This window comes from Gasterosteus aculeatus, chromosome 14 (assembly GCF_964276395.1).
Source record: "Gasterosteus aculeatus chromosome 14, fGasAcu3.hap1.1, whole genome shotgun sequence".
Classification (NCBI taxonomy): Eukaryota; Metazoa; Chordata; class Actinopteri; order Perciformes; family Gasterosteidae; genus Gasterosteus; species Gasterosteus aculeatus.
In genome coordinates, this window is record NC_135702.1 from 9,684,541 (window position 1) to 9,697,973 (window position 13,433).

Genomic DNA, 13,433 nt, shown 5'->3' on the forward strand with positions numbered 1-13,433 from the left:
CTTGCTATCAGTCACTGAAATCCTAATCCTAATATTCAATACTACTCAATCAGCACAACCTGCCAGGTCCGAATGACCTACAGTCTTCAGCTCTTGTTTCTTTTACAAACTGTACCAAAACTACAGGGCTCTGGCCTTTGCTGCATATACAAAATGAAGCACACCCGGTACACCCTGTACCAGAGAAGGTGCACTAAGCTCAAGTGGTTGCAGCAGAGAGGAAGTGATAACTGATGGTATTTGCTTATTCAAAGGGAAAATGGGAGGAGGGTAAGGTGACAAGTGAGATATGTTTAGCTTAGACCGGCGCCTCACTACCGCTTAACACTGGCCAGTCATTTATTATGCATTGACGGAACAGGCTGCGCAGAACCCGCTCTCAACCATTCGCTAAGCGGCTGTGGCTGAGAATAAGCTTACAGGTCCTTCACTGTGGTGGCCTGCAGCGCTCATGAGGAGGATTTATCTTGCCAGTGCAGCACTCTCATCTATTCAGTTCATATCAATTATCAATAGAATTCCCTTTTCCCCCCAGCAGCTTTACGGTGTCTCCCCCTCCCCCTGCACTCACATACACCCGCACATCTCCCAGCCTGTAGCTGGAGACGAAATGAAAGGAAAGCAGGGGAATCAACACTGGAGGATTCTTCCTTTTTATAAATGGTTATACGACGGCAGGGGACACCGGTGTTGGTAGTGCACATCTTTTTATGCTTATGGCTCTGGGAAAAAGGCACAGGAGCCAAGTTATGAAGTTGCTCTGCGATGGTTCGAGAGGAGTAAGGTGCAGATTAACCCCCTCACCCGCTTGGGAGTGATGAAGATGTCGGTCAATAGGTGCAACTTTTTTAATTATCAGGTTCGAGAGGGCTTTCCAGTTTAGTGCTGTAGTTAATAAAGTATGTTTTCTCACATGAGCTGCTAACTCAATAAAAGGAGCATCTCATTTGAATCTGATGTGAGGATGAAGTAAGCTGAGTAATCTACTCCTCTGTCTCCAGTTCCAAAGCAGCCATAATTGCAGACTTGGCAAATAAAGAGATGAGGGCAATGTGGCGACATTTTGCCGGGAGTCCAGGAGTGGTAAATACTAGTATTGATGATTAAATCAAGACCTGCAGTGATTTATTTGCTCCTCATTAATTGGATATTGATTTATTATGTAACCTGTTGGCCTGACGATCTTTTTTGGAATTTTTATTTGCTGCGCTGTGAGCGCTGAATACATTTAGCGAGATTAAATATTAAGCCCGTGTTGTTTTTCCCCTTCTCATACTTTCTCACCCTTCAACATTCAGCGGGGAAACAGCCCAAGTCAGCAGAAGTGCCCTGGCCGCCCCTGATAAAGCCTGTCCGTATTCCGAGGGCTCCTTTTCCGTGTTTCTGGGGGCCATTTGATTAGAATAAGCCAGCAGAGCCGCGCCGCGCCGAACCCTGGCCCGACACAAGACCCTCAAGCCAGACTGACAGACTGGGGGGGGTGGAAAGGGCGACGAAAGGCAAGCCAGCAAGAAATAAACAAACGCACAACAACAAATTACCGAATGGACAGACTTAGCTTCAAAGTAAAGCCTGACTGACACACATAGAAGCTGCATTCGGGGCCAAAGAGGACAGAGAGAGAGATGTTGGGTGGCAGGCATTAAATAAAGTTGATGCGTGTGTGTGTGCCTCTGCGCATTTTATGAACACACACTCGTCAGGTTGCCAAATACATGACTTGAAATGTGTGATTATTTAGCTGGTTATTTATGGATTTGACAGGGAAAACAGCTTTATTGTTATAACAGAAATTCTGCTATTCCATAGTCGATTATTCCCGACAGTCTTTTTTTTTCAATTAAACTTTTCAAATGTGAGGACATGCTGCTTTTCTCAATGCTGTTGTTCATTACAGACCAACAATTCATTGTTTGCTGTGGAAAACAAACCACACATTAATTAACAGTGAGAAAGTTGTTAGTTGCAGCGCTACGGACAAACCCATGTTGGAATAAAATCGGCGCGAATACTTTCAAAACTCCGGAATCAACCACGTTCGTAACCGTCAGTCATCTTTCACACAGCGTCGCCGGGGGGGGGGGGCGCATTCACTGAACAACCTAATTCCCAGAGCATGTTTTTGGACTGTAAGCTGAAGTCTCGGGAGAAAACCCACGCAGACACGGGAGGAACCAGAAGACAACCCACAGAAAGGCCGCTGGGGGGGGGGGGGTCCAACCCTGGACCTTCTTGCTGTGAGGCGACAGTGCCTTTTTGTAAATAATAATTAAGAAGAAAAAGAAATCCTTCTAGAGTAGAGTAAAATAAATCACCCTGAAAATCTCTCTCAAAGACTTGCCGGGTAGCATAATCAAGACGTGGGATAAGGAACATGCCTATAGTGCAAATCCATCAGGGGGAAGAGTGAGAGGGAGAATTAACGTTGTCAAAATGCACCGGGGAACCACGGAATAGTGAATCAGAGGCCCGTGTATACACAAGAGGACCTAATTAGGCCATACGGGGCATTACGGCAGCATGCAGATGGCTAATGCTGCCTTGAAGACACTTAGCATGCCGGTGGATAGCCTCACTGCACAGCCCATTAGTGCTCTTCCAGGCCATTTCAAAATACAGTTCCTGACAGCGTAATAGTGTGACTGATGGCAGCCTGCTTGAATACTGCTGACTCGCCCTGATGCTGTGATAGCACTGTGTGTCTTTGTGTGTCTCTGTCAGAGTGAGTGTGAGACTTTCAGACATGGGACATGCTTTCTCTTTTTCCTAATTTGTCTCTCGGTGCGTGCTGAGGACACAAGTTCTTCTTAATTCTGTGGCTCTTGCTGCCTCGGATCACCAGCAGTCCTCCACTGGTCTTAAGAAAGGTGCAATTTGGTCTAACCCTTATTATTCTGGATGAGGTCTAACGCCACTGATTGTAATGTTGTGAGATTGTGAGAATGGAGCTGATGGTACAGAGTTTAAAATAGATTGAGTTGATTCAAAGACTATGAATAAAATGCTAATGATAGCATTGGGGATGTACTATGAAGAGCTATGGGGCCCACGGTGTCTATTCTAATGAGCAAAGAGGGGAGACACAGCGTGGCAAGAGAGGACGATCAAAAGGTCCTGGGAGGGTGCAGTGAAAGTGGCTCTGTTGGCACTTATTCCGTCTTTCAAGCTGGTTAATGAAGCACTTTCACCTTCTCTCTTCAGTCTTTGCAGGTTGCTTATTCGGTAGGGGATCACATTAGGCATGTGAAAAATGTGCACATGCATTTGTGTTCGCAAGCATTCACAACTGGAGTTCAAATGGCGTAATGTAAAAGGTGTCTGGAGGAAAATAGTGCAGCGGGGGAAGTATCTCTGTCAGTATTTTCTCTCAGCTTCTCTCTCAGTTCACACGTTTGATGATTAGTGAGTTTTGTTGAGGGCTATTAAATCTATTGATCTCCAGAATGTCAAAGGCTATGCTCTAATCTGAACCACTGGAGAAGGCACAGTCTCTGAAGGATACACTGCAGTTCATTCCAAACCATTAAATCTGTTATTAAATCTTCAAAATGTCTTTTAATTTTCAATGAAAATCAACTTAAGAATGTCCTAATATAAACTGTAATTTCCGATACGAGCCCCATGAGCTATCTTACTCTGTTCTGTTTGAAGATAATCATACAAGATATCTTTCTAAATCAAGTGTGATCATCTCATTACATTGTCCCCGATTGTTCTTTTCATTGTCAGGGAAATTAAAGTTTAGAGGGAATGTTCAATTTCATGTCAGCATAAAGGTTTTGTGCGACAAATTCAGCCTTCAACCACCCTGGAAAAGGCATTTTTGTCTGAAATGATGGGCTCCGTCCATGGATGCAGGACTAGTATCCAGTGCTGATCTTTCTTACTTGTACTCTCTGCAGCGATACGAGCCGGCAGTTTAGAAAATTACCCCGGTAACAAGTTATTCAGCAGGTTTCTCCCTAGGCTGGTCAAAGCATTTATTCCTCCTCTCCTTCTACCTCCCAACTTTTGCCGTTGCTGCTATTAGCATACTTCATCTTAAATATTAGTCCGTCATCCTAAAGGACAGTTGACAGGAGCTGTCGAGTCGAGATGCCAACGAGTCCCGCATTTCATTTTTGGCAGACAGATTCTGTGTGAGTGTTTGCATGCTTGTGTTTCTCCGTGGGAGTGAAGGCCAGAAGCACAGCCACAGAGATGCGAGACCCTTATTGAACACAGGTGCCTGGTATTCTGAACACAGGCGAGCTCTGTTGAGTGCCAGCAATGATTGGTGTCCACCTCCATGTTCTGCTGCAGAGGTGGAGACGGCTGTCTGACACTGAGACCCGGTTTAATCAAACCATTTGTTGAACTCCCCGGATCACCTGCCTTTAAAAACCCGCGTGCTATTCAGAGCTACTCGACGACTGATGAAAAAAATAAACAATATTGTGCCGATGGAAAAAGAAATCTTCAGCAACAGAGGAATGTTTCACATTTAGCATCCTGAGGATTAGAATGCAGTCAACAAATCATATCTTGCACCGAGCAGTTTGTGCGGAGGTCTTTTTAGAAGTTGTTTATGTAGCTCTCATGTGTCAGGCAGCAATGTCTGAATGCAGATGTCTCTTTCTGCCGAGTTACAGCTGCAGTCGGCATTGTGGAACATTGTTTCACCCTGTTAATGTCTGCCGCAGGCCGCAGACGTCAGCAAATACGATCTCGATACAAACGTTTCCCTTTTTTTATTTTACTGAAGTCATCAATCATGATTGATCAACGTTTCTCAATTGCAGAATTTGGAGAGCGGCACTTAACACGGGAAATGCTTTGTTTTTGGGTGCTTCATGAGGCAGATGGATAAAACAACAATTTAAATGCAATGTTCTTTAAACACCACGGTATTTCATTGTCAGCTTGCACAACCTTTTTTGCTGTGTATTATTTAATGTTATGCTAATCTTAAAAGTAGAAACGTAAATTTACATTTACCTGGCTTGTCAACAAATCTCACTAGTGACATTTAGTCATCTACTTCAAAGCTGAACATATTTTGATGCTTCTTCAGCTTTTACGTTGCAGAATAAAATCCAGCGGAGCACTCGTCCTGCCTTCCTTTCACGGGTTCCTCGTCCATGTCAGAGCTAAAGTGTGTACACTGCTCTACATGCCTCCACAACCCCCCCACCAGAACACCGAAAAGCTTTTTCTACTCCCATCACTCCACCGCTGAGCGGCTCCCAAAATATTTATTTCCACTATTGATGTTATTTTCCTTTTTTTTTGTTTTTTTTTGTTATTTACCTCCCCTCCTGTTGGTCTGAATGAGGGTCACCAGATGGTCGGCAATGTCTTTTCTTGGTATTTTCTATTTATAAAATCAGCTTATTCTGGTACAATTCATGCACTCTGTCAACACTCTATATTCATAATGCATCCTCTCAGTATGTTGCAGTTCTGGTTCATTGAACACCTTGTCATTTTATCCATATATTTTATAAAACAAATAAAAAAGTTTTTTTATTTTACTTATTTACTTTTAAAAAGGCATTCAAAGTAAAAAAAGGTAGAAAAGTGCAAAGGATTCTCATCAGAGGTGAATTTTTTTCCCCCTAAATTGTCATTATCTAAGTCTATCCAGTGCTGAAGGGCATTGTATTTTTACACGACCATTATCAGCAAGGGAAATTAAAACTATTCTTATCTCTGCTGCGTGCTGAATGGTTTTCCTTTCATTTTAGAAAAACAATTTTCACTGTTATTATTATAATACAATTGGCAATCTTAAGCCACTTGTTTGGACTGTAAATCCAAACTTAATTAACTCCTCAGTCAGTAAACTCTTCGAACCGTATTAACCAGATTACTAACAAAAGAGCAAGCTTTTTGTAAAAAATTCCTCGCCCTGGCTTTTCAAGGGACCAATGGATACAGAGTAATTCTGTTATTCCATGTCATGTTACTGTGACATGCAGATATCAGAACTCACAATGAGGGTAAATTTGAATGTTGTGTGGCTCTATAAAAAAAATAACTTAGAAGCTAAGAGGCCTCTAAGTTCTTGATAATTGTAAATTACCATAATGAACAACTCAATGATATCATATGAGGCAATGTGTCTTGCCCCATATGTTCCATATAAAAGTGCTTTCTGTAGAGATTCATAGATAGAAGTTGTGTGTGCAGCAGATGCTTAACCCAAATAATGGGGAAAATAAAGGCCTGATTTTAATGCTGTGTTACATGAGGGCCATGCTGTCACTGAAAGAAAGAATAAATATTTCCATATGGAAAAAAAAACTCTCGCAATGGGTTGGGATCAAATCAGTTAAGTCGTTAAGTAGCAATTCATGTGGTTAATATTCATATTTTCAGTACCACACATATTGGTTTTTGCTACCATAAAAAAATGACTCCAAATACACATACGCACAAATGTCTGCCTGTCACACTTCCACAGCTCAACCACCCACTCCTCACCATAGCTAGCGGCACGATGCCACCCAGGTCCTGCGGTGCCAGGCGGATGAGGGTCGGCACCTCACTGGTCAGGGTCCGGGTTAGCGGGTACTCCACCTGCCACGTTACTTCCCGGCCCCCCTGAGTCATCATCAGCCCGTTCACCTCCAGGTCCACCTGCAGGACCCGCTGGTAGCCCGGTGCCTCGGCCCTGCGGATGGGAAGAAGATGTGTGTCAGCAGCAGTCGGCAACTGGAACAAATGGAAGTGCGGTGGGCGTAAAAAAAAACAAAAAAACAATGAGAAAGCAGGATGGAGACAGTGAGACATTAAAAGGATGGAGACATGAGAGGATGAGAGTGAAACGAGAAGATGATGAATAGTAAACATGAAATAGGAAGCATGTTAAAGATGGTGAAAAGAGAGGAAAAAAGGAGTAAACGGAAGATCGTTAATGTTCAAAGGACTGAGACGGCATCGGCTGTATATTTTAATCAGCTCGTAGGATGTAGAGGGTGGTTCTGATGTATTACATGAAGGTGGTGCAGAGGGGTATGCTTTTTTTTTAAGGATCATCTCACGGTCTGATATGAAACTAATCGCTAAAGAGATTCATTCTCGCATCCACATAGGACCATGATGTTGCAAAAAATAAAAAAAGAAGAGAAAGAAGCAATTTATTACAATTTATTTTTTCCCCCCTGCAACACAGAGCTTCTCTTGCAGAGATTGTCACGACCAAGACAATCATTTTCCTGCGGCGGATGGAGATGCAAACAAAGCAGGAAAAAACAATGAATACCAAATAAAAAGTCCTCTAAACTTGTTTGATTTGCTGAGCACTAGGTTTGATCAAGCCGGTGCCTTTCCCTGCAGGTGTTCTTTGCCACAGGCAGAACCCAATGCAACACCTTCTCCAGCAGCCGCGCGCAGCGAAATACAATTTGCACTTGGTGATCTGAAAGAAGCGTTGACATTCATGTTGTGTAACTGTACTTCTTTCCGTGGCATTAAAAACAAAAGTCAAAGGGAATTCAGGAGGGATTATGTGAATGTGTTTGGGCTTTAGTATAAAGTTATGTTTAATGTATACAGATACGCTTTTTATTCCTCTCTCGATCCAAATGTTTGTTGTTTAGTTTTTACACAATTAAAACAAGCCTGGAGAGAGCACAAAGTGAAGAGGAGGAGGAGGAGCGGGGGGGAGTCGAGGGTAAGATCCAAGGTTTTCCTTGAACACATTGTGGACAACCCTCTATTTAAAACTCCCCCTTATGTGTTCACACTTCAGACGCTAGCCTTACTTCAAAGTGCAGATTTAAGGACCCTTTCTGGAAGAAAACTGTTTGGGAAGCCAGAAATCAGTGTGGATAAAAAAAACGGCTTTTATAGCAGTTCTGGGTCAGGCAAAAAAAATAGAACGCTTTTCCGTTTTAGTGCGTAATGTTCTGAATTATAATAAATATGTTACACAATGCCCCCGAGAAGCTTAAAGATTTACAGACTAATACAGGTAGGTATACTGCGGTGTAGCACATCACAGTTGGTGGTGGTTATTTGTAATATTGTTCACACTGTCGAACGACTCTCGACCTCGACTGAAAGCACATCCAAAACTCCTCCGTCCCACGAAATCAACTTAAGCTACAGTATAAGGGTGGTGGGAGTTGATGCTTTTTGTTATTCTCAACAAATCGCATGAGCCGAATAATTCATTCGTCATTCTTAAAGGCGGCTTAATCCTGTGTCCCGCTGCAGCACCATTGTAGTAAAAAAAAAAGAAGTCAATTCAACGTGTTTACTCGTTCAGATAAACAGACGTCCTGCTGACTTGTGTACTTAGTTGAGCACCACACTTGTACCCGTCAGTTTTACTCTTTCCTGTTTGAACAGTGCTTGTTAAATACACACTGTATATTCCATAATGCCAACCTCATCCCTTAATATTTATTGGCCAACGTGGCAAAAGATGAATGTCAATGTACTGTATGTTTACCGTATATATATATATTGTGTATACACATACTCATTACCCGCCCTCTGCATTCCATTATACACCAACAATCCCATTTATGTATAAATCATTTTCAAATTATAAGTAGTTCTATATTTGCGTTGTTTTGTGCTGTAGAAAAACCAAAATCAAAACCGTGAGAGGGGATCTATCGAATAGTGAAAAATTAAAATCATTGCCAAATATTCCTGCAAAATGAGATGCAATATGAAATTACTGACACACAAGGAACATTATGTCTCCGTTTTGAACCATGTTTTCATGTCGGGGGCCGTTTCCAAATTTCCAGTCAAATTTGATGCTCTGTGAAATGCATTTCCATTTTATCAGAGCAAAACATCAAAAGCAAAACGGAGGAGCAGCTAGAAGCAAACATCTCCCACAACCCACCCTCTTGATCCCAGACTGTAGTGTTACTTATATTTAATGTCATACTGAATGATACTTGTAGTTTAATGGCGCTTGCTGACACCCTGCTCTTTTCCTTTTTAATTTTATTACCAAGACAGAAATCATGGATACTATGGAGCCACACGGGGGAATTCTGTGCTGCCTGACAATATGCAGGGCTCAGGAGTAGTGACTGCAGTGATTATGTGCTTTACGCTTATGGTGTACAATTACAGCCCAATCAATTGCTGTACAGCGGAGCTGCGGGCAATCAAAGCTTTAGTGCTGCATCCTACAATACAACTCCCCGTGACTCCACATTTAATTATTTTTTCTGTTGTCTTGATTATTGTGTCATTGCTTTTGTCTCTGCTCTTTTTTCATCGCCCCCCCCCCACTTCTCTAACTTATCTAAATCCTCTGGCTCGCCTGCAGTGCAACGTTGCACCCAATAGAGGGTGGTTCCCGCGCCCCCCTCGCCCCTTTAAACCAGTGTGTGTTGAGCGACGATGAATATCTACAACCCTCTGGTCCCAGAGGTCGGCCTTCTTCCTCCCCTTTTTCTCGGGCCAGATTACCGCACAGTTCAACGGTAACTGTTGCTTCCGCCTGGAGGTGGAACGGCGAGCGGAAGCAGGGTTAAAGCCACTCGCTGCACTGAAAGCAAAAATGAGTCCTGGGGATCAAAGAAGTGACTCTTCCACTGGCGTACAAAAGGCGGACACTGACAATGGCGCGTTATCGCAGCGGGTCTGTTGTGGGGCAATGAGGTGGAAAATTGGTCGTGTCTTTTTGACGAGGCTTCTGGAGGCATCTCCATTTGTGGGTCCTATTGTTGGGTGTGAAAGCACGAACGGAGGAAGGTAAAATAATTCCCTCTGAGGAAAATGCAAGACTTTCAATTCGGTATGATACATTTCAAACCCGCCCCCCCGCCTCCCCCACCGTAGTAACAAAGTGGGCTCTGAGCGATGAGAAGCGGAGTAACCGCGAGAAAAATGACAAGAATAAAAAAAAATGTAAAAAATCCTTTTGTTCAGGAAACAGGGAAGTGAAAGTGGAACCAAGCAACACAAAGGCCCCGTTAAACGTACAGCCGTGTTTTCCTCTTACACCTCGGTGGGTATCTGGCTCTTTTGAAAAGGTAGAGAAAGAAAGAGTGTGCTGTCTCCTTTGGAGACCCGAGGGGCTTCCTTTCATGCAGAGCGGTGATTTGGTTAGCACTGACAACAATGATACATGAAAGACCTGAATCTATTGCGACACAGCGAATCGACAGCGAGTCCAACGGTGGAGGGAGAGACGCTTCGTATGTGTGTGTCTGCTTGTGTGCTTACATTCTCCCAAACCTCAAACAGCTCCATTCAGGTAAAAAAGGGGGTCTTGTTCGCGTTAATAAAGGGAGCCGGAAGACAACGGGACTGACTTCACAGGCAGCAAAGCAGTGCGAGGACACGCGGCACGTAAAGCTGCACGTGCTCACATTTCCGTGCTGTGTTTTCCTGCCAACGAGATCCAGTTTTGGTTGGTTTGCGCAGGCTGGGGATGTTTGTGCTCGCGACCTCGTGCGCTCGCACACTCCGCTTTCGGCGTTTGTTTGGACTCCGGGTCGGACAAGTAAGGGAGGAGGACATCTGCGAAGAAAAGGGACTTCCAAGAAAGATGCGTTTATGACGCACAGAGGCTGACTGCTCAGTGACTTCTATATTACGCGCTTATTGACGCCGTTAATCGAAACGCAGATGGCATGTTGGCCGCAGCCGTAGTTAATGTCTGCCCTTGGAAATCTTGATATTTTAAAATGAATTATGTTTGTTGGCTGTAAGTGGATTTCAAAGGTCAGCAAACGATGCTCGTCACAGTGTCCTGTCAAAGGGGGACGTCTTGGACGAAGGAACTTCAGCTTCATTTTTGGACCAGACAAAATGTTCACATATGAAATCTACAATGATACAAAATAGAGGAAGCAATTGATCACATTAATCACAGGCTAAAAAAATTGCCATTGAGAATGTGGTAATTTAATTTTATTTTAACTAGGAGGCCTTTTGCTAAAGCAAAATGTGAACCGGTGGAGAAATTGTACCGACGACGGTTTCCATCGCAGTAATTAATCCTGGCATACAGGATTAGCAGCACTTAAGGACTTGAGACAGTGGGCGGGATGATCTTTTATGTAATTTGGTGATGTGATGTTGAAGAGTCAGAGCCATCAGCCGTGAATTCTGACTGCTGCTTTTTGCTGGTTATTTCTCCCTGTTTCATTGGAAAAACGTGTTTGTGCTAATAGTTATTGAAGCTTTTCTTGAGGAAGGAAAACGGCTCACAGCCTCGCTAATAGTTAATTCAGCAACAACAATAACGGAAGGAACTTTTGCTTCATCGGTGACAGAAACGTGTGTGTGTGTGTTTTCACTGACTTCCTGGAGATCGTATGCAGCTTCAAGCTTGATTTGGAAGATTTAAAGCTGATTATTCATTTTTAAAATTCCTCTAACTGTGTCCAAACTCGTGCTAGATGTCTCCTCTTCTTCCAGTCCTTATGCTGTACTTACTTGATGAACTATTTAATAATTTCTTCTTGTCACTGAATAACTTCCAAATGTGTTGAACTATTCCAAAGATGTTTTGTTGAGATGTGACTACTTTTCTGTCTTGTGTGTGTTCGATGACACGGATGATCGACTCGTGCAGCTGTTTTAATAATTTGTGGCTCACTTACCCTCCAGCTGCGCTGTGAGTGTTTGACCGTATTTGGAGTCTGATGTCTCTCAAACAAATACAATTTGTTTTAAAGACCTCACGGGAAATCGGATAAAGTCCTTTGTCGGCAGGAGCTCAATCTTCCGCTTAATGCGGTCTGGTCATAAAGGTCACCGCACGTTAACAGTGGAGGATACCTGTGACTACCGTAGTTCCTCCCCCTGTGTGTGTGTGTGCGTAATGAGTTAATTTAGCCTGACGTAGGCTAGTTGGGGGGGTCAATGGAGGATAATGATTAATAAATTAGAATCGGTGGAGCAGAAACCATATTCTACGTGTGTGCATCCCAGGAGAGTCCTGGCTCCTCTAATGAGTTTCACCATCTCAGGTCTAACATCTCCCCCCCCGATGATGCTAATGAGATCCCACCGAAATCAGCGCAACTGCCTTCTCCATCGCACCGATGAACAGCCGCCCTGAGATGCAACCGAATGTGATAGTCTGGAGAAGGTTGTTACAGACGAGTTATATTGGGCCGTTGGGGAGCTCGGAGGGGTTTGGAGGGTTGATGAAGCGGGAAGGAGTGGCAGAGAGAGAGCGAGAGAGAGGGATGCACAGAATAAAACTAAATGTGCAAAGAGTTTTCAAAATTGTGTTTGACTAGTCATGACTTATTCATTGCGAAACGACCGAGACGTGGGGAAATTTGTCTCGGAGGACCGCTCAGCGAGCCGCGTCCCAGTTGGCAGGAATGCGCGTATGGCGCTCGCGGATCACTTGCACTAAGTTTCTAACCTCGTGCCGTCTCGGGTGGACTGGTGGCTCTAAATCCAGGGATGCCCGTTTCATCCGTGTGAACTGGATGCGTTTGTGGAGCCATAAACATTGACATATGACAGACAGATAATGATAGAGATCATGAAAGGAGACCTGACAAGAGGCAAATCAAACGTAAAAATAACCAATTTATATGTGCCGGAGATTTCCCCCAGGAGCGATCAGGCCTGCGTCGTCAGCACAGGCCCCGTCAGTACAGATTAGCTTGAGTTCGCACCGGGCCAAAGGCGTGGGGGTGCGAAGGGTACAAATATGAAAAACATACAGGAGAAATAGTGAACGTATTCTACTAAATTGCTCTTCTTTGTTTGTCTCTTCAATACTTTATTTTCTTGTGGAATAACCCCACTTCTTCTGTTTGTTTTTGCTGCTGCTGCACATGACCCGTTGCAACTGCCTAATGGTTCATTTTTTATTTCATTTTCCTTCGCCATATTTTCCCTATATTCCTCTCAAACGGTGTGTGAAATGGAAGGATTCGGGCGTCCCGCTTGAAACGGATGCGGTTCGAAGCATCAACCAATCAAAAGGCGGTTGTCGCCTCTCTGCCCCGTATCGGAGCACAAGCCACTCAGAGCCTTAAAAAAAGAAAGAAAAATAAACGCAGACGAATGGAAAAGTGGAGAAAAGCTCCAGGGTGAGCTCATCTTGAAGTTGGCCAGAAAGTGAGCTTTCTCAAAATGTGAATCTCAAACCACAACGGCAGACATGAAACAGTGAAATAGTTAACACTGAACACACCAGCCAAGAGTTTCACTACCTTGAAGTTGCATTTCGTTGGCCCATCCATCACTTTTGTTGAGAGTGAAACGCCTGAACAACTATTTGACAGATTGTTATGACGTTTTGTATAGAGAGGGTATTCATTGTGCCGAAAGGATCCATCCCGCTGACTAGCTGCAGGTTAAAGCTTATATGTGTCCCTTGAAATATCTCAACCTACTAGATGGATTGCTTTACGCTCGCGTTGAGTCCTCAGGAGGAACTGCGAGAAATCTGAGGATCTCATAAACTTTTCCCGCTCCTATCGGCATCCGGTGGAATT

The 13,433-nt window shown here is 43.7% G+C and overlaps 1 protein-coding gene across 1 annotated transcript in view; it reads right to left on the minus strand.

The window, feature by feature from the left end:
• Positions 1 to 13,433, minus strand: part of LOC120832061 (transmembrane protein 132C) — a 106,179-nt gene that overhangs the window by 20,230 nt on the left and 72,516 nt on the right. The window contains exon 5 of the mRNA XM_040198084.2: positions 6,466 to 6,655. Coding sequence (XP_040054018.2) covers positions 6,466 to 6,655 — 190 coding nt within the window. The remainder of the gene's footprint in view (positions 1 to 6,465; positions 6,656 to 13,433) is intronic.